The sequence below is a fragment of the Vidua macroura genome, chromosome 31, assembly GCF_024509145.1.
Source record: "Vidua macroura isolate BioBank_ID:100142 chromosome 31, ASM2450914v1, whole genome shotgun sequence".
NCBI classification, from domain to species: domain Eukaryota; kingdom Metazoa; phylum Chordata; class Aves; order Passeriformes; family Viduidae; genus Vidua; species Vidua macroura.
In genome coordinates, this window is record NC_071601.1 from 2,001,102 (window position 1) to 2,022,500 (window position 21,399).

Sequence of the window (21,399 nt, forward strand, 5' to 3'; positions counted from 1 at the left end):
TTTGTTTTGTTTTTTACCCCTCCGTTTTTCCAACGTCCCCCCACCGCAAATAAAGCAAATAATAACTGTCAAGGCGCAAATAAAAGAAATGTCATTTTCCAGCCCTCGCCAGAGACGCTCCTGCTGGGAGAGACAGAGCCAAAGCTGTCAGCTGCTGCGGCAGATATCAGCACTGATAATGTCCTTCTCTGCAGGAACCATCTCTGCAGGCTGTCAGAGCAAGAGCACGTCTGGAGTTCACAATGATCGAGCGCGTTTTCCCGCTCGCCGTTTAATCGCTGTTTTATGTGCGCTTATAAGCCGGGCTTTTTTCCCCCTCCTCCCTCTTTGATCTGTCTGCTGGAAAAATCACTTCCAGCATTCCCTCACTTCCCAGGTCACCATCCCGAGGGTTTTGAAGGCGGTTTTGTGGTGGTGGGGAGCCACGTGTTGGCGCTTTGGGGTCCGGCTCCCTATGGATAAAGGTCAACGTCAGAGATCCTCCTCTGGATTTTGATACGGATCGTCCTTGGTGGGAATTGTCACTGCAAAGCGGCCGGGGAGCAAAGGCTGCTCTTGTCATCCCATTCCCGAAGGTTTTGCTGAGTTGGGACTGAATCCGTGCGGGATTTCAGTCGGGATTAATGGAATTTCTGAAATAAAGAGGTGGGAAGTTCAGCTTCTGGGGCACCTCCCATCACTGCGTGTCCAGGAGAGAAGAATTCCCACGGATCCAGGCTGGGAGAGCTTGGGGTGTTCACCTGGAGAAGAGAAGGATCCAGGGAGAGCTCAGAGCCCCTTCCAGGAGCTGGAAATGTTCACCTGGAGAAGAGAAGGACCCTCAGAGCCCTTCCAGGAGCTTTGGGTGTTCACCTGGAGAAGAGAAGGATCCAGGGAGAGCTCAGAGCCCCTTCCAGAGCCTAAAGGGGCTCCAGGAGAGCTGGAGAGGGACTTGGGACAAGGCATGGAGGGACAGGACAAAGGGAATGGCTTCCCACTGGGAAAAGTGAGACTTAGACGGGATCTTGGGAAGGAATTCCTGGCTGTGAGGGTGGGGAGACCCAGAGATTTCCCAGAGAGGTTGTGGCCTCCTAATCCCTGGATATTTTGTGTTGGAAGGGACTTTAAAGCTCATCCAGTTCCAGCCCTGACACCTCCCACTGTCCCAGGTTGCTCCAAGCCCCGTCCAGCCTGGCCTTGGACACTTCCAGGGATGTGGCATCGAATCCAGGAGGTTCCAGGAGTGCGGGAATGATAAATTCCCAACAGGATGACTAAGGAACAATCAAGGGAAGAGTGTAGGTGGCAGGAGAAGGGATGTGGATTCTTTCCCTCTCTGCAGGAAAGGTCGGGAATTCTGGGTCCATTTCTGGGCTCCCCAGTACAAGAAATTCATGGATTTATGGAATAAATCCAGCACAAGGATTTGGGAATGATTAAAGAAGCGGAGAACCTGATGTTTAGGGAGGTTCTGGAATCTGCATCCAATAAAATACCCAAAACTCATGGGCATGCCTGAGCTACCCCTTTAGCTGATCCTACTGGGGAGTTTGGATTAAAGGATCTCCATAATTTTGTCCCAAAATCAACCATTCAGCGATTCCATTGATATTTCGTGGATTGTTTTTCAAGCTGGATTTTTCTCAGCACGTACCGAGTCCCCTCTAAATACTCAATTTTCTGGTTTTTGTGTGTTTTATAGGTATTTGAAGAAAGAAGATCCCTGCTTGGAAAATGGGTAAATTTTCTCTTTAAATAAATATTTGCTACAGGCAGATTTTGGAAATGATCAGGGGTTTATCTCACTGGAATGTAAAATTTCTCCTCTTTGGAAAAAGGGATTCACTTCCCTGATGTGATTGTTCTGCTTTTGAGGAGAGTAAAGGTGTCAGTTCCCTCAGTTCCCACATTTCGTAAGTTTTGAAGTTGGGAAATCATATTCCATCCTTGGAATGAGCTGAAATGAGATGGAAAAAAACCCGGGAAATGTCTGTGAAATCTTCAAAGGAGATGCTGGATGTTCAGATGTTTCCGTGGCCTGCTGGAGGGTCTTTGAAATCCGTAATAAACAACATTTTATCTACCAAGTGCACACATAGATTAGTTTAGCTTGGAACTGGTTATTCTTTGTGCTAAATAAGCCACTCATTAATTTTTTTTTTGCATCTCAGATGGTCTTCACAGGCAAATACTTTGCTTTTAAGGAGTATTTGTCTTTATATGGAATAATCTTGCCATGATTTGTTGTGTTTTGATAATATGGAATTTCAGGGACACCAAGGAAATGAAATAATTGAGTGATTATTGTTCAAAAACCAGCTTTTAATGGGATAGGCAGCAAGTGGAAAACATAAAACCCGTCTCTTGGAAATTGCTGGACGTCTAGAAGTGCCAAAATCTGGGAAGAGCCTTCCTCCAGCCACTCTCACAAGTGGTTAAATCATCTGGGAAAGGTCACATTTCCCACCCTTCCCATGACACTGGATCAGCAGCTCTCAGAGGGCTCCTTCAGAGCTGACTCTCCTCGTGCTCCTGCCACCCAGCATTCCAAGGAAAGGAAGCACAAAAGCTGCTCTGAAGTCCCCACCAAGCCTGGGGTTGTGTGAGAGGAACCATGAGGAGAAATCTCAGTGCTCCGGGCAGGATTTTCCACGTTGGTTCCCATGATCTTCTCCAAGTGGTCTCGGGAAATTTGGGCTAAATGGAGCTGCTGGAGCTTGGATTTCATGGCTGGGATCGCGCTCAGGGCAGCTGTAAAGGATTTATTCTCAAACTGGAAGTCTGAGGCCTGTCCTAACTCCTGTTAAGCACTTTCAGCAATATCCAGGTGATGGAACGGAAAACAAATCCTCATTTAATGGCTGGACTCGATGATCCGAGAGCTTTTCCGACCTCAATGATTCCCGGATTCTATCTGCAGATGATGCCAGGCTTGGAGTGGTTTCCTGAATTTTGGGGGTTTAGAAATCAGGCTGGAACGGTCTGCAGCCGGATAAGGGCGAGGGAAAAGTGCTGCATGAAAGAGAGACACCCAAAAACTTCACGCCTGGGAGAATCCAAGGATGCAGAAGCTCTGCAGAAAACGCCACTGGGAATGAGGGTGGATCACACACTGAATATAGGCTGACAGTGTCCTAAATAAAGGGAAATATCCCAAAAGCAGAGTCATTCCCAGTTCTGCTCACAGCATTTTGGGAAAGCTGGGAACAAGTCAGAGGAGACAGCAGGTCCAGAAAACATGGAAAACATCCCTGTGCTGCAGGGAAGATGGAGAAGAGGTGTAAAAACATCTTCTAATAAACACAGAAGATGTCAGAAAAGAGGAAGGGAGTGATCTGATCCCTGCGCTCACTTTGGAGAGGGCAGGAGATCCTGGGCTCCCGTTGCAGTTACGGAGACACAATTTAGACACCAGCAAAATCCAGCGCTGCAGATAATTCCCTGCTGGAACAGCTTGCCTGGGGATGAGGGGTGGAATCTGGAGACTTCTGAGGTTCCACAAACACTGCCAGGAATGGTTCAGGGAGAGCAGATCCTGCCTTGTGGCGGGCGGTGAACCAGATCAGTGTCCCTCAGCTTCTTCCACGGAAGGAGCATCCAACCTCCTGGAAAAGCAGAACAGGAAACGCCTCGTGCGGCCTTGCCACGGTGGTTTTCCTTCATTTGGCTTTCCAAATAAAGATTGGATTAAACTTGGGATGCTCGTTGTTTATTTAATTCCTGCTGATTTTACTTGCACGCCTCCAGGGATTTACATTTTCATTTTGTTATTTATTCCCGCTGGGGCCACAGGACATCTTTGATGTCTCCCAGGGTGTTGTGGTCCATAAAACACAGGTTGAGAAACAAAGAATGAGGTGACCTGAAGGGATTTAATTTCTGTTTCCATGCACCTGACCGGAGGGTGCAGCCAGGCAAGATTTGGGCTTTGCTTCCAGGGAATAAAGGACAGGACAAGAGAGAACGGCCTCAAGCTGTGCCAGGGGAGGGTCAGGCTGGACATCAGGAGGAATTTCTCCAGGGAAAGGGTGGTCAGGGGCTGATCAGGAGGTTTGGAGTCCCCAGGGAAGGACTGGACGTGGCACTCAGTGCTCTGGGCTGGTGACAAGGTGGGGATCAGTCACAGGTGGGACGTGATGGTCTCGGAGGTCTTTTCCCACCCAAATGATTCTGTGACCGAACCTCTTGTTTTCCCTCGTGTCACCTCTCTGTGTGGAACTGAGCCCTTCCAGGTGAGGGACACTCTTCCAGGGTGGTGGCCACGGACCACGTTCTTGGGGCTGTTGGATTATGCTCTCTTCTGATTTAGAGATGGAGCAACTGAGAGTCATTTAAAAACTTTTATTCCATTTTCAGTCTCATGTGAAGGGTGAGGCAATACAGACATTACAATTCACGCTATCACAATCAGAAGTTAACTATTTCTTAATTGCAATATATTATAAGCATTTCTTGGCCTATTAGCTGTTGCTACACTATGTTGTAAATGCTTTAAAGTTAATCATCTAAAATTACTCTTTGTGAGTAATACTTAGTAGTAATACTCTTCATTTTTCATAGTTTTATTTCTCTAGATAAAAATTCAGTTTTATTTCTCTAGATAAAAATTCTCTACAAATCCATCTCCCACAGGGGCCACCTCTGTTCACGCTGCAGCACTGCCCCTAAATTTGCTGATAATAATTGGTCTTCCTTTGTCAGGGCTGTCCCCAGCCTAGTTTTCACTTTTACCACCCCATCAAACAAATAAACCTGACATTTTACAGGGGAATCACAGAAAGATTTTGGGTTGGAAGGGACCTTAAAGCTCACCTCATTCCACCCCCTGCCACGGGCAGGGACACCTTCCACTATCCCAGGCTGCTCCAAGCCTCATTTCCAAGAGGAGATTCCTGGGAAGACTCTGAGGAAGGGAAGTGGCCTGGTGACAAGAAGGAGCCATTGCACTGTCACCTGCCATGGGGTCAGCTCCTGGATGAAGGCCAGGCTGGACAGGACTTGGAGATTTTTAAGGTCCTTCCAACCCGAATCTTTCCATGATTCTCCTGTAAAATGTCAGGTTTCCTTTGTGTAACTACAGAGGGGAAAGTGAAACCCAACAGATCCCGGGGAGGGAGAGCTCCAAACTGCTGACAAGGAGCTGCTCGGCAGCAGAGCTATTTGGGATTTGGTTGGGTGGATTAAGGTATTTTATGGATATCAGGTGCCTTGTCTGCTTCTCACCTTCTCAGCCGGCTCCTGGGTCTCCACCAAATCCTTTCAGCAGGACTGGGAGAGGACTGGGGAGGGAGGGCGTGAAAATCTCTCTTCAGGTTCTCTTGGTGGGGAGACTTTTAAGAAGTTTTGTGTTAGAATTGAGAGATGAATGGGACTCTTGGTGGTTTTTTTGTGGTTTTTTGTTGTTGTTGTTGTTGTTGTTGTTTTGTTGTTGTTGTTTTGTTTTGTTTTAGTTTTTTTTTTTTAAATTAACAGTTTAGTAGATTGTTTATACATTAGATTTAGTGTATAAGGAGAAAGGTTCCAAAAAAGTCACAAGACACACAGGTTCAAGGTCTTTTAAAACTATTTTGTCTGGTTAACTTTTCGAACGTATTTTATTTCTACTTTTCTACTATATATAAATAGCTAATATATAAATATATAAAATTAACTAAATATATATAAATATATAAGTAATAAATATAAATAATTAATTTATATATAAAAATAGCTAATTATTTGTCTGTTCATGTAATATCTGCATTGCGGCTCTTTCTAACTAAACACTTTGTGCTACTAATCCTGTAGTAAATGGAGCAGATGAAGAACAAGAGGAGATTAGACAATGCTCAAAATCTTCTATCTTGTCTTCTATCTACTTCTATACTAAAAACCTAAAACACTTTTCACCCTGTGAAAACCTATTTTACCCTATTTTACACACTCGCAGATTCTAATTTATCTTAAAGTTTTGGAAGCTTTCTCTATGGACCAAGGTTAAAAGCGGTGTTCTCCTGGGGGATTTAGGACTTCTCGGGACAGGCAGAGAAACATCCTCCGTGCCCTGGGCTCCAACAGGAGGGGAACGTTGTTTGTCTTCTGGAGAATCCATTCCTCCTTTTGCCGAGCACAGGGATCCCAACCTGGGCTGGAGACGAGGGCTGTGTCCCTCTCTCCAGCTGGAGCCAGAAAAACCGGCAGCAGAGGGGCCTCTCCGGGCTCTCCCTCCATGTCAGGCTTCGTTATTTGTGCGTGTGCACTCATGGATTAATCGCAAACCGATCCAGCGCGGCCTGATGTCACACAATCCCCGCGGTGACATTGTTTTGGGGAAAAGCTGCGGGGAGAGGGAAGGAGAAGCGAGGGGAATCCGGTCCGACTGGTTGGGCGGCTGTAATCGCGTCCAAGGGCAGGATCCGCGGAGGAAGCAGACAAAAGTGGGATGGGGACTCGCTAATGCTGGAAAAGAGACAAATCGTGCCAATTTAACCCCTTGGCTGCTGCCGCCGGGCGTTCCCAGTGCTCCCAGTGCTGCGGCACTGGTTTAAATGGAGTTTAAACGCAGGCTGAGGATGACGGAAGGAATTCCCCCACTGGGAAACCCACGGCAGGGTGGGAAGGGTTAAAAAGGAGCAGCTCTTCCCGTCTGCTGGGAAGTGAAGCTGGATTTGTTTTGACTGGTTCACTTAATCTCTTGGTGTGGAAGAGACTGAGCCAGCTACTCCCTTGTCTCGGGAGCTCGCACAGAAATTTACCAGGGCAAACTGGTGATCGGGGATTGCTTCAACGAGCAGAGGACGGGGCTGGGATCAGGGGTGGGGAGCAGAGGTTTTCCCCCTTCATGTGACAGAGAAAACCCTTTTATTTCAAGCCAAGGGTGAGAAGGTGACAGGCAGAACCTCCTCTGTCCCCCTTTGTCCGATTTTATTCTCAGGGAACATTTCTAAGTCCTAAATCCCCAGGTTCTACTTTCAGCTTTCCCCTTAATACCCTGCTAAGCATCATTAGAATTGAAAGTTGTATGAAAAACAGGGATTTATTCCTTAATTTGCTGTGTCTGAAAAGACAGGGAGCTTTTTCTACTTGGCTTTTCATCTCTCCAGAATCTCAGGAATGCCAATCCCACACGTTCTTCATCCTGACCTTCTTGAAGGTGTTGCAGAGGTGTTTGTGAAAAGGAGAAGAGCTGTTTGCTTCCTGGAGTTTGTTCTCCAGCACTGGAATTCATCCAAGGGAAAATAAATAAATAAATACAGAAGGAGTTCTTCAAAAATGATCAGGAAAGAAAATGCTTCTCAGTCACCTTCCTCTGCACAGTGCATTTTAAACTATTATTCTGCCAGTCTTCCATTCGAACATAAATTTGGGGTGGGGAGGAAGCAGAGGAAAAAAAAAATCTGCATTTCTAATCCGCATTTTGGATTCTGTTTCTAATTTCATTTTGACAGGGAAAAGAAGGGACACTGGACATTAAACTATTTATTTATCCATAATAATAAAAAAACCACTGGGAGAACTTTTTTTCTTATTTTTCAAAGTAGCAATTTTATATTTATATTTATATTTATATTTATTTAGATTTGTATTTCTATTTATAATTGTTTTTTTATATTTAAAATTGTATTTATATTTATTTATTTATATTTCATTCTTGGAGGTCACATTTGTCGAAGGGTGTAATATCACATGGCAGAAAACTTAGAGTTTAAGGTTTTAGAATACAGTAACAGATCTACAGCAAGACAGAGGTTTTAGGGCAGAAACTAATCCTTCTTCTTCACCTTCTTCTTCATGGGTTTGGGTGGTTTTGTGTAATTGGATAAAAAAGTCCGCATTGCAGGCCACAGGTAGTTAGTTATTAAGTTAAAAGTGAAAATAATTTAAGCGTCATTTCTTAATTAAACAGTTTCTCCTTAAAAAGCCTTGTAGAGAGAGATATACAACTCCATTTTTAGTATGTTGGAAGTGTAGTGCTCTAGAACTCAGGGTTTGTGAGACTGTAATAAAAATAAGAACTCATAAACATCTGAGTCCTAACAGGAAATACCATCTCACACATTTAATCATGACCTTAACAAAAAAAAAACAAAACACCAAACCAAAACAAAAAAAAACAAAAACAAAACAAAAAAACCCCCCCACACACAAAAAAAAAAAAAAAACCCACAACAAAAAGCACCAAAAAAAAAAAAAAAAAACAAAAACACCACAAAAACAACAAAACAACAACAACAACAACAAAAAACCCAAAAAAACCCAAAACCCTACACCACACTTCCCCTTGTCCCATCTCCACACACTCTGGACTCTGCTAAGCCAGGACGGAGCAAAATCCACATTTCCCCTCAGGAAAATCCTCTCCAACCATCCCGCCCTTCCCACGGGGAATTCCTGCTGCTCCTGCCCGCCGCCACCACCACCATCCCGGGGCTTTTCCTCCTTGCTGCCACCACCATCCTGCAGGTTTGGAGCCAGATTTGAGCCATTTGAGGGATTTGCGGGGCCGATTTGAGGGATTTGTGGGGCCGATTTGAGGGATTTGCGGGCCCGAGGTCTCCTCCTCCCAGAAGATGGCCGCTGACAGGCCCTTGCCGTCACTCCCACCCTGTTTGCCCAGCTCTGCAAAGCTTCCCTGAATTCCTCCCACACGGATTCAATCCCTGAGGATTCAATCCTCCTCTTCAGCTACCTGCCATCAGCTGTGGAAAAATCTTCCCGACTCTGCTGCCATTGCGGATTTTCCCTCGTTAGGTTTCCCTCTGCCCCGCCCCTCGCAGCTGGTGTGGGGGATTGTGAGGAAAAAATACTTCACAAATTGTGAGGCACTCAGAGTTGGGGGCCGTGGAAGTGTCAGGGGAGAAGGAATCAGCAATGAATTCATCACTGGGGCCTGCTCAGATGGGTGAAAACTCATCTGAGTCTCCTTTCCATGAGGGAAGCCAAGTCTCAGAGCTGTTCCCAGGCGCCTGAGTTAGTCCTGGCCTAGGCCATCCTGGGTTCTTTGAGGATTACAAAGTGTCAGGGGAGAAGGAATCAGCAATGAATTCATCATTGCAGCCTGCAAATGGGTTTTTACTCATCCGAGTCTCCTAGTTTCTGTGAGGGAAGCCAGTCCCAGGAGCCTGAGTTAGCCCTGGCCTAGGCTGTCCTGAATCCTTTGAGAACTATAAAGTATCAGGGGAGAAGGAATCAGCAATGAATTCATCACTGGGGTCTGCTCAGATGAGTTTTCACCCATCTGAGTCTCCTTTCCATGAGGGAAGCCAAGTCTCAGAGCTGATCCCAGAAGCCTGAGTTAGTCCTGGCCTAGGCTGTCCTGGATCCTTTGAGGATTAGAAATCATTCTGTGGCTTCAGAGTTTCTTTTCATGTAGCCTCTCCATTTGTTCCCAGCGCTCTGTTCCCTTGGAGTGACTCACCAGAAGCTGCTGCTCCTGTGCTTTCCCTCACCCCATTTTATTTTAAGAAGCTGAATCTCCGGTTTCTCTGCACCTGAAACTCCTATTTTTTTTTTTTTAATTTTTTTTTTTTTTTTTCCAGTTTGACAAGTGGACAGATGGCCAGAGGAGGAGGATCCTGGTGGACCTGCTGGAACGCTGCTCCCTGTCCCAGCAGAAATTCTGTGCCAAGCAGCTCCAGGCCCGAGTCCCCACTGAGGCCGTCGATTTTACCACGCGGCTCCCTCGAGTCCTGTCCTTGTACATCTTTTCCTTCCTGGACCCACGGAGCCTCTGTCGATGTGCACAGGTGAAAAAAAAAAAAAAGCCAGCACCTGCCTGGGGTTCAGAAAGGCAGGACAAAGCAGTTAAAAAAAAAAAAAAGAAATGGAAAACACTGATTTTTGGTGAAATTTAGGTGAATGCTTAGTGATGCTCATTCCTGGGATCCTAAAATGAGCCAGATTGGCCAAGATTCATGGAATTGATGAGTAATTTTAAATGCTCAGTAGTAAAGCATTTTAAAAGTGGCATTTTCAAGGCTGGTTATTCCCAGAAAGGAAGCCTGGTACTTCCTAAAAATCACATTCCTCCAAAACACCTTGCACTGTGAGCAGAGCCCTTAATTCTTTGAGAGATATTGGCTTGTGCTTTTGTAAAGAACAGCATTTGATCCTGTAAGGAAAACAGATCCTTTAAAATGCCCAAAGGTCAAGTGTTGGATGTGGAGAAGCAGAAAATTACAGATGGGCTTTGGAGCAAAATGATTAAGTCTCCAAAAATCTGTTTGCATCCCATAAAACGCTGTGAGATGCTGCCCAAAGTGGTTTTGAATTAGTAAGTTTGTTTTCAGTGACATTATTACTGTCCTAATGTAATATTCCATGTTATTTAAGAATATACAATAATCTCAGCTTGGCTAAGCCTTGCTTTAGTAACTTTCTCTAGCATTTCATGTGGATGCAACTCAAACTCTCCATGACAAGAGGGTAGAAAATTCCTTAGAATCACAGAATATCTTGAGTTGGAAGGGCCCCACATCACGAAGGCCTTGAAAGGTCTAAATGCTTTAATCAAAGGTTTAAATGGAGCATTAACAGCGCAGAAGAATTGAAGTCATTTAAGGATTTGTGGGAATTACATCCCCAGCACAGAAATCCAAAACCTCGGACGCTTTAAACCCCAGGGAGGTTTTCAAGTGGCTGGGAATTCACAGGTGAGCTGGCACTGGAAGTACCTGTCGGAGCTGGACCAGCTGTGGATGCTCAAGTGCCTGCGTTTCGGGTGGTTCCTCAACTTCTGCCCCACGCCCTTCGAGCAGGGCGTCTGGAAAAAACACTACATCGAGATGGTGAGGGAGCTGCGCCTCTCCAGGCCCAAGGTAGGCCCCCAGCTGATGCCTTCAGCCTCAGCTTTCAGATTTTCCACACTCTGCACTGCATTCGTGTGCTGTCGATTCCTTTGACTTCTGTTCTCTGCCTCTGTCAAGGCTGGGGGTTGAAGCGCTCGAGGCGGTTTTTCGCGTTCAGGCTCAAATGTTTTATTTTTTCTTACCGATGTTGCGGTCTCACAAGCAGTGAGTTCTGCAGTATTCTGCTAACGAGCTCAAAAATGGCTAACTATCTTTCCCTACAAGGTCTTTTAAGGCTAAACTATGCAATTAAGAAATGACACCTAAATTATTTTCACTTTTAAGCCAATAACTAATCACTCAAATTCTACAACGTGGACTTTTCTGCCCAATTACAAAACACCAACCAAACCCATGAAGAAGAAGGTGAAGCCACCGCCCTAAAGCCTCCGTCTTAGCTGCATAGATATTACTATATTCTAAACCCTTAAACTCTAAGTTTCCCACCCTGTGATATTACACACTTCTATTCAAACTCCACACCCGCAATCCCAGTTCTACCATTCAGTTTTGGAAGCCTTCTCCACGGCCTCAGGTCAAATAAAGTGTTCTCTTGTGGGTCTGTGCCTTTCAGCACAGAAAGTTTAAAATTCTCGGCATCCGGGGCTCCAACAGTTTTTAACTCAATACAGAGTGTTAGCAAGTTCTCCTCACAGTTTAGTCAGACAAAACAATCCTTTTCCAGCCCGAGAACCAAGGACACATCTCAGCTTCAGGCCCCAAAAAGTTTAAACAACATCGAATTGATGGGCACAAACTGGGAGGATGGGATGTCATTAGCTGAAGCTGTGATTGAATAATTAACCCCCAATATGCAAACGGCCCAAAACTGATAAAAGTGTGAAAACTCGTGATCTGTGGGAAATGGATTTGTAGAGAATTCTCAAAGCCTGACAGAAGGCTCAACACATCTGTATGCAAACCTTGAGATAAGAAATGCTGGCTTAGAAATGCCATGGAATAGGACGGGCATTGCTGAGAGAGAAATGGAACTAGAAACAAGTTTCAAAGGATGGCCTTGCAAATGAGACTGGGTGCTTTAGAGAAATAAAACTACGAAAGATGTGTTGTAGTAGGACCCATGAAGGGTAATTTTAGATGATTGGTTTTGAGGTATTTGTAGTATGGTGTGGTACAAGTTGATAGGTTAAGAAACACTTATAATGTGTTTTTATTAAGAAATAGTTGGGTTCTGATTGTGATGGTGTGAATTATAGCATCTGTATTGTCCCCCCCCCCCTTCACATGAGACTGAAAATGGAATAAAAGTTTTTAAAACGCCTCTCAGTTGCCCCATCTCTGGGTCAGAAAAGGGATTAATCCAACAGTGACCCATCGTCCACCTGGGGTGTAGCCTTGGCCAGGCCCTTGTACTGCCCGAGGTGTATCCATGGAAGTTCTTTTTAATAAATACCTGCTTTATTTCTCTAACTCTGTCTAACCTCTGTTCTAGGCAGCCTCTCCAGGCATCACACCTCCTCCACGGGTGTTTGCCCCCACTGGGAAAACTGGGGGGATCTGGCTCCCAGCCCCTCTGCCTCGTGATCTTTTTGGGATCCTCCTGCCCTGAATTCAAAGCTCAGCCCTTTAATTTAAAGCAAAGTCTGGCTTTAAATCAGGCTCTCTGTAGCTGACAGAGAGAAGCTGATGCAGCTCAACAGCAGCGCAGCTCATCTTAATAGGGATTATAGGGCTTGGGTGGTGACAAGCACTGCCAAGGTGCCTCTTTCTGTGCACTGACCATAATGGAGCCCGCAGAGACCAATTTTGAGTTCATCCCCAATTATTACAACTCTACATTTAGGCCAGTCTGATTTTCATCATAGGCCAAAGCTCATTTTCTTCTTTCCGCCCCTCCGCTTAGACTCCTTCCAAGGACGAGTTCATCGTTATCGACGTGCAGCCAGTAAAAAGCAACGTCCCAGAGAGGAAACCTTCTGTGGCAGGACTGGGGACAACCAGGGGGAAAAAAGAGCTCCCTCCTTGGCGTTCATCCGACAGGAACCCCACGGACACCATCCGCTACAACTACCTGGACAACTACGACCCCATCGAGCAGGCCAGGCAGGCGTAAGAGCTTTTCACCTCTTTTCCTTTTTCCCCGTGGCACAAGATTTTCCACGTCCCTCTGCCTGTTCTGGTTGCAAACCCATTTTCCTGCTCTTTTGGCTTTTGTTTGGATCGGTTTTGGCCCGAAGCTGCCACTGCTTTGTGTCCTTTCTGCACAGCTCGTCGGGGTGGAACTCCTGGGGGATGTTACAGAGCTGGAACGGGAGGAATCAGGCCAGGGGTTTGTTGGAGAGATTTTTTACATCAAGCTGCCAGGCTGAGAGGAATGTGTGGGTTTCGCAGGGGCAGAGGAAGAATGAATTAATTGTGATGAAATGTAATTCTATCTCTCGGAGGATCTCCTGGCTGGGAGGAGGTTGGGATGATTGAATTGCAGGGCAGGTGTAAGAGGATGTCAGAGCATGGAAGTGATGAATGGTATTTGTGTCTGCTCTGCCTGGATCCATCACTTCCTGGGCTCCCAGGATTATCCACATGGAAAAAAAAAAAAAAGCATTTCCCTCCCAAAGCAGAGTTTTGCACATGGATCTGTGTTAGAACTGCCCCACGTTTTCCTTTGTCACCTCTGGCATCAGAGGTTTTCCAAATCTTAGATCCAGGGTCAGTTTTCTGTGCATTAACAAGCCCAGGGAGGGTGTGGGAGTGACCTGTGGGAAGAGTTCACCCTTTCCTTGTGTAAATCCCTGGAAACGCCACGTCTGACGCTTCTCGGGGGTCGCCTCAGCCCAGCTGCTGTGAAAAGGGTGATGCTGCCATTAATCCAAGCCTGGCAAAGAGGCGATGGATCCTCTCCACCATTCCCTGGCTCCTGTGGGAATCCACGGGCTCGCCACGCCGAGCAGGAGATTCCTCCCCGCCGTGCCAACAAAAACCTTGGGAACCGACAGAGCCACGGCGAAAAGCACCCGGGCTGTGTTTAAACAAATATCCAGCAGAGCCAAGATTATCCCAGTGCCCAGGAACAATCAGCCCGGGAATTACCCCAGCCAGGGATTGTTTGGCCAAGCACTCTCGCAGCTCTTTCCCAACGTGATTAACTCTGCCGGACCCACCGCTCCTCCGGGGTGTTCCGCGGAGCTCCCCGAGCAAAAACCTTTTATGAATCACATTTTAATCCGCGTCCCCTGGTCCTTGGATGTTGCACTACTTCAAAGAACTTCCCAGTTTCCACCTCACCCTCTTTCTGTGGGATGTTTCCCAACTCCAACACCACTTTTGTGTCGTGTTCTTTGAGGGTTTTAAGTGAGTATTTTCAGCGAACGCATCCTGCTGCAAACAAAACTAATAATATTTTCCAGCTGTGCTCAGTGGTTTTGTGTAGCAGCCCCCAGAGGTTTCTGTGAGGTCTAGGATTCTCTTGTGCCATTTCTGTGAGGTTTAGGATTTTCCTGTGCCATGAAAAAAGTGGGACAAGCCTTGTTTGAAGAGTTTAAAAGTCGCCTGTCCCAGCGTTGCGCTGTGGAACCAGGTGAAAACAATTCGCCTGAAATAATGGGACAGTAAATAATAAATACACTCCCTGTTTGCCTCTCCCCAGTGAGATCCCAGCCCGTCTCCATTTGTGGGGAATGTTTTAATGACAAGTGTTCCTGCAAATCTGCCATTTATCCTCAATTACAGAGGATTATTGCGAGGAGAGAGAGGAATTCCGTGAGATTTGCCTGTTTATTGAGGATCTGCCTTTAATATCACTTAAGCTGCAGGTAATTGCTGCTGCTCAGGCTCATCTGTGCTGATTATTCAGCAGCACAGGTGCCACGTTTCAGGTGCTGACCCAGCCTCCCCCTCCCACAACGACGTTCCGGTGCTTCTTCTCCACAGACACGTTGCTGTGCCTTCCCAAAAATCCTCCCACCGAGGCTCTGTGTTGTGGAGAATGTGTTTTGGGAATGGGAATTCAGCTCTTCAGCTGGATCCCCGGAGCAGGGGGACACCACCTTGAGCGTCCCCGAGGTTTTGGCGGGGGTGGCAGGTCACCGTGTGGTCCCGGTGTCCCTGTGGGATGCCAGGCCTTGGTTTGGAGCCTCCCAGGAATCCACCTCAGTGCAGGCAGACCCTGCCTGACCAGGGCTCAGCTTGGAAGGCAGAACAGAATCCCGAGATAAAAATCTCCCACCCCGCCGGCGATTCCAGGTTCTCCTTCAGATGAGCTGGAGCTCAAGGGCAAAACAACCTCTCCTCATGTAAAATGGATGTCGGGAGGAAGGCGATCGGTGTAAAACGAGACCCTGCAACAACAGAAGCGATTTCCCGGCGTTTGCCAAAGGGAATCTGGGAGGGGAAATGGCTTTTGCTGCGGTCTGGAAAGGAACAGGGGTGGGGGTTTCCTTGAGGACGTGGCAGAACTCGCAGAAACCCAAAGTGTGGTGGGGAGAAAAGGACTGGAGGGAGCTCTTCTAGCCCAGCACCTTGACTGGGAGCCAACAAAGCTTTTTTTCCCCACTTGAGTGCCGAGGAAGTTGTGGAGAATTCCTTGTGAATAAAGAGGATCACATCAAAGGAATACCTGACGCCGCCATCAAAGCAACCTGTGAGACGAGTCACTGGCTGCTGCCTTGACTCCACATTAATCTCCCTAATTCCAGGTTGGATTTTGCAGAATTTAAGAGGTAATCAAACAAAAATAAGTTTTTCCTAACTCTTGGGCCTGGTTAAAATCTCCTCGGAGCCCGACCTCGCTCTGCAGTTGTTTGCTGGTCCAAAGGGAGGGGAGGACTCTGCTGCTCATCACATCAAGGTGAAATATTGACACTTAAATGGCAGAGTTCATGGAATTCTAGAATGGTTTGGGTGGAAAGAGACATTAAAATCTATCTGGTTCCAACCCTGACACCTTCCACTATCCCAGGCTGCTCCAAGCCCTGTCCAACCCAGCCTTGGACAGTTCCAGGGATCCAAGGGCAGCCACAGCTTCTCTGGGAATTCCAGCCCAGGGCCTCCCCACCCTCACAGGGAAAGTTTTTTTCCTAATATTTAATCTAAATTTCTTTAAGTTTAAAACTGCTCATGGAAAAAGTGACTTCTTGTCATCTGTGATGCTGAAGAGTTTTCGTCTGTTTCTTGGTTGGCCTTCTTGAGTCATCAGCTGCTTTCTCCCTCCCACGGCAGCACCAAAACAACACTGCTGAGAATTCCTAGCAGAGAACTCATCCTTGTTTAGCCAAAAAAAAAAAGAGAAATATGGGAAGCAGAACGAGTCAATTCCCAATTAGGCAGTGCGGTGGAAATGGAGTCCTCTAAGTGGAAATACAAAACACATTCTGCAGGCTATCAGACCATAATTGGCTCTTTAGCTTTGAAAAACAGATCAATACATTTCCAGACAGCAGCTGGGCAGTGCTCACTGGGGAGAACAACAACACTGGGGAGTGCCCAAAAAAACGGGGTTCATTTGCAATCTGGATGATCGCTGACACCTGTTTTTTCTTTGTGCTGGATTTCTTTGCTGGTCGCTCAGAAAGGCAGGAGTTTGTACCCTAAAAACTGTGCCCAGGAGCTCAGTGAAAACCCCTCTGAAGGAGTGAAGGGGATGGGACAGAGATCCCCCAGAAAGTTCCCTGGGAGGTTTTGGGTTTATTTGGGACAGTGTGGGAAAAGCTTCCCAGCCACTGAGCAGGGAAATTAAGAACAGCAAGCATCAGATGTGCAGCCAAGGGAGTGGTGAGGTGATAGAGAAGAGATACAGACAGGCTTGGATTACAAATTGCCTGGAAGGGGTTATCAAAATCCCTCAATAGAATTATAGCTGTGACTATCGGTGTAGTAATTTATCACAGCCATGATTTCTGGTAGGTCTGGTTTGTTTTCTGCCTGAATTGTCCAAGCAGCTTTTTGTTATAGACCAAAAAAAAAAAAAAAAAAAAAAAAAAAAAAAAAAAAAAAAAAAAAAAAAATAAATAAATAAAAAAAAAAAATAAAAAAAAAAAAAAAAATCCTCTAGAGATCAGCAAGGAAGGATTTGCCTCTCTGGGCACAAAGAAATATTGCATGGGGGAAGTGAAAGATTTTTATCTGAAGCGAGTTAGGAAATTTTTCTCTGGGGCTCTGCTCTGCCTACAGAGGCCCGGGAGGGCGTTTCTGTCAGGCCCTGCGTGCACAGTTCTGCTGGAAGGCATCTGCTGTTTGTGCTGCTGGTTGCCAATAAATCAAAAGATTTGCCTCCCACTCGATCATGAATAATGAATTCCGATTCCATCGCGTGCTGGAGCCGCGCCAAGGCCGCGGCCTTGTGCCTCAAGACAGGGCCCTGCTCCTTCTCACGGCCAAAACGCCAGGTCCTTCCCCCCTCCCCAGCCTGGGGTAATTTATGGCCACGGGCTGGCTCTAAAAAACAGTTGCATATTGTCCTGGAGTGTTTACCCGGCGAGAAAATAATTACTTTGGGTAATTGTACTGCCAGCGGCGCAGGCCCCGTTTCTGACAAAGAGGGGCTCGCTCGCGTGAGAAGGACTCGGAGCAGCCCCGTCCTCCCGCATCCCCTCGCTCCTCTCTCCCTTTCCGTGCTGCTGCAAAGCCAGCCCAGCTCCCTGTGGGCGTGTGGGAATCAAGAATATTCCTTAAGGGAGGAAAATTGGGTGAGAAACAGCGAGTTCAGCACTGGGAGCGAGACCCGCCGTCCTTTTCCCTCGTCCTCACTCCTTGCGTTTTCCTGACCTGGAGCTGGGGTTGTGGGGGTGATCTGAAACCACGATTTGGACACCAGAACACAGCAGCAGATACCCAAATTTACCATAATAATTCACACTAATAATTTACATCAATAATTTACACTAATAATTTGCAATAACATTTTACAGTGATCTTTTACAATAATATCTACAGTCACAAGGCCAGGGCTGCCTTCTACCCAAAGGTCACATCGTCATTTAGGATGGAAAACTCCTTTAAGATCACCGAGTCCAACCATAAACTGGACACTGCCAGGTCCACCAAAATGGCCAGTTCATTCCCAGCTGGAATATTTTGGATGGAATTATCTCCCTCGGTTGTGGTTTTCTTCAGTTTCCTAGTTGAAATAATGCTGGATTTGACTTCATGGTCCTGGACTGGGATGAGGGAATACTGGACACGTGCTGGTGGTGTGATCCTGGTTTTTTTAGAGGATAAAAGCTGCTTTTAGAGTCCATTTCTGCCCTTTATATCCGTGGTTTTGTATTCCTACTGTGCTTTTTTAGCTGCCCAGAGACACTGGGAGAACCACTCAGAGCTTCTGCTTTAAATTCCCAGATTCCATATCACGGAATTTGAATGTGGAATTAATGCCTTCAGATAATGAACCTGCCTGAGTGCTTAGAAATAATAATGCCTCAGAGTCTGGATTTTACTCCTGATATTGGAAAAAAATGTGGCTACTGGCCATATTCCAGTGCAATTCACTTAATTTTCACACTCTGGAATATTCCTGTTCTGCCAGTTAATTGTGTTGAATGTAATAGCAGCTGCATATAATAACAAAAAAAATGCAAATACATGTATAGAATTATTTGGCTACAAAAAACACCGAATAAACCTTGTTGGAGGGGCAGCCCCCAGCCTTTTTTACACTTCAGGTCACACAGACTTCACTGAAAACTCCCAAATCGATTCAGCTCAACTTCTTTTCTGTGAATTTCCCCAAGGAGCTGTAACATCTTAGGCAGACTTAGCTTAAATCACTGAGTCCTCAGCTTGTGTTTGAGTGCCAGAATTTAGCACAACTTAAAAAAAAAAAAAAAAATCAAGTTCCCACCTTCCCCTGAGCCCTGGTGGCTGATTGTGCTCTTTGGGGCAAGATAAAAAATGTGTTATCTCAAGCCACGTCTTTTCAGGTGGCAACATCCCAAAGGATTTGACTTTTATCACCCCCAGGGCAGCAAGTGCACAGCATTTATTGAAATGATTGTGTTCTGCTCTGCAGGAGGAGGAAGGGAGGAGGGCACACCCCGGACCTGAGCAGGCAGGCGGCCGAGAGGAAGAAGAGAGGAGGTCGTGGATCCACTCAGCTCCGGAAGGTGAAATCCCTGGCAAGTGTCACCAGGGTGTGATTCCAGCACCTGGGCCGGTGTCAGGCACCCCCAGGGGTGGTGGAGCTCGGAGTTTTTCCCTCAGGGAAAAACCTGGGCAGGAGGAGGACACCAACCCCCCCCCCCTTCCCATGGCTGGCTGCTCTGAGGGAATCTCCCTGCATCCCAGACATCGCTGTGGGTGGGAAGGGGACAGCACTGTCAGTGCAGAGAGTGACCCTGTTATTTATCCGCTCCTCTACCCCCAAAAATCCCTTTTCAAGCTTTTTACAAAGTGCTGCCACAGTTCTTTCATGACTCTTGCACCTCTTCCCAAAACCTCACAACTTTGGATCGCCGCGGTTCGATGTTCGTTTGTTCTGCACGCCCTGAGCCCGAGCAAAGCATCCCCAAACCTTAACACTGAGAGCTCTTTGTGCTCAGGGCTGCTGAAATAGGACATCCTCCCATGAAAGGAGCCCAGGGAAGTCATTCCATAAAGCTCCACGGGTTTTGTGGCTCTGGGAACAAAGAGGTGCCTGGAGAAGGCCGTGCTCACCAGCGTGTCGGGGCTCTGGGAGCGGACCTGGCGCTCCCCGAGCACGGAGGGCAGGGAACGCCTGGGAGTTGTGCTAAAAAAGGGTTACAAAAAAAAGAGAGGCATTGTCTCCCAGATGGGGAGGCATCCTCCTGACCCAAATACAGCCTTGCGTGCAAGGAAATGGATTCTGGCACTGTTAGAGCACAGAAAATATCATTATTCAGCCTCTGTCTTAGGGTTTGCACTCTCTGCAGATCAGTGTCCTCACACTGTCGGCTCTTAACTTCTTTTTACCAGGGTTGGGATTAAATGCTCGAGACGATATTTCATGTTTGGACTCAGAACTTCATTAGTTCTTATCTGTGTCACAGTCTCACAGGCAGTGAGTTCTGCAGCACTCCACTCTAACAAACTCAAAATGGAGCCCTATTGCTCCCTCTACAAGGCCTTTCACGGATAAAAGAATTAAGAATTGGCACCTGAATTATTTTTACTTTTAACCCAATAACCAACCACCCGTGGCCTGCAATGTGGATTTTTTTATCCAATTACACCAAACCACCCAAACCCATGGAGAAGAAGGTGAAGAAGGAGGACCAGCCTCTGCCCTAAAACCTCTACCCTGTTTATATTTATTACTATACTCTAAAACCCCAAACTCTTAAGTTTTCCACCCTATTACACGCTTCTATTCAAACTCCACACACGTAATCCCTGTGCTATAATTTAATTTTGGAAGCTTTCTGCACGGCCTCAGGTCAAATGCAGAGTTCTCTTGAGGGGTCAGTGCCTGTCAGCACAGAAAATGTAAAATTCTCAGCATCCAGGGTTCCAACAGCCCACCACAACTTCCCAATTTCGAGTTGTTTTATTGCCAGGCCAGAAGTGGAAGGATCTCAGCTCAGAGTAAAAAAATAAGTGAATTTGGTTTTCTCTCCCTAGATTTTAGGAAAGTTATGTGATCTTCAAGTTAATTAACCTGCAACTCCAATCAGGAAGCATTTAAGTGATAAAAAATCAGAGAACCACGGAATTGTTGAAGTTAAAAAAGATCTTTAAGATCATCCAGTCCAGTCATTCCCTGCCACCACTGATCCATGTCCCCAAGTGTCACTTCCATAGGGATTTTTAATCCCTCCAGGGATGGGGACTCCACTGGAGCCCTGGGCAGCTGTGCCAGGGCTGGGCAGCCATAAATGAGCACTAAAACAAATAAAACCGAGGTTAAACCAGGCTGATGTGTAAGAAAAAGTAAAAAAAAAAAAATATATATATATAAATATAATTCTCTAGGAATAATCCAAAATTAATTTCCATTTCTTATTAAAGGTAGCATTGGGAAACCTGGTTGAAATGAAAGGCCTTTGAAAAGGCTCCCATTTAATCAAGCCTAAATAAAGAGGCTTAATGTGCAAATCTTTCAGCAAATCCTTAGAAGAAGAATAGCCTGGGATGAAAGAATAAATGCCCAAGGCGAGCAAACACCGAGTCAAATTAAAATGAAGCCCTCAAATAGATCAATGATCCAAGTGCAGAGTGCAGGTGAGAATAAAGAATATTCCAGCCAACAATGAAGATGTAAAAAGGGGTTATTAGATGGAGCTCCCAGCTCAGGAGGCTCAACCAAAATAAGAATAAACACCTAATTAAGGGGACATCCACTGGCTCCACGTTTCCGTGTGGTGAATGACAAAACCTGGGAGGGTTTGGAGTTTGTTACTAATCATGGAAAGCAGAAAATGTGACCAGGCTCGCTCTTCATTTGGAATAAATTAAAGTCAATGGGCCCAATTAGAATAAAGAGTAAATTACAGTGAGTGGAGTTAATTAGGTCTCGAATGAAGGGCCACTTTCTGCACGTGGAACCCCCATGTGTGTGCAGGGAATTCCTGCCCCCTCTTTATGCAGGGAAAGGCTTTAAGGACACTCCAAGGGTGCCACTCTGACCTGGAGCTGTGATTCATGAGCCCAGAGCCCTTCCCAGCAAATTCCCAGGTATTTT

At 46.2% G+C, this 21,399-nt stretch overlaps 1 protein-coding gene across 1 annotated transcript in view; it reads left to right on the forward strand.

The window, feature by feature from the left end:
* FBXO16 (F-box protein 16) overlaps positions 1-19,703 on the forward strand; it is a 30,552-nt gene extending 10,849 nt beyond the window's left edge. Inside the window, exons 3-7 of the mRNA XM_054001691.1 lie at positions 1,682-1,717; positions 9,498-9,704; positions 10,611-10,775; positions 12,670-12,875; positions 18,772-19,703. Coding sequence (XP_053857666.1) covers positions 1,682-1,717; positions 9,498-9,704; positions 10,611-10,775; positions 12,670-12,875; positions 18,772-18,898 — 741 coding nt within the window. The 3' untranslated portion in view covers positions 18,899-19,703. The remainder of the gene's footprint in view (positions 1-1,681; positions 1,718-9,497; positions 9,705-10,610; positions 10,776-12,669; positions 12,876-18,771) is intronic.
* Positions 19,704-21,399: the final 1,696 nt, after the last annotated feature.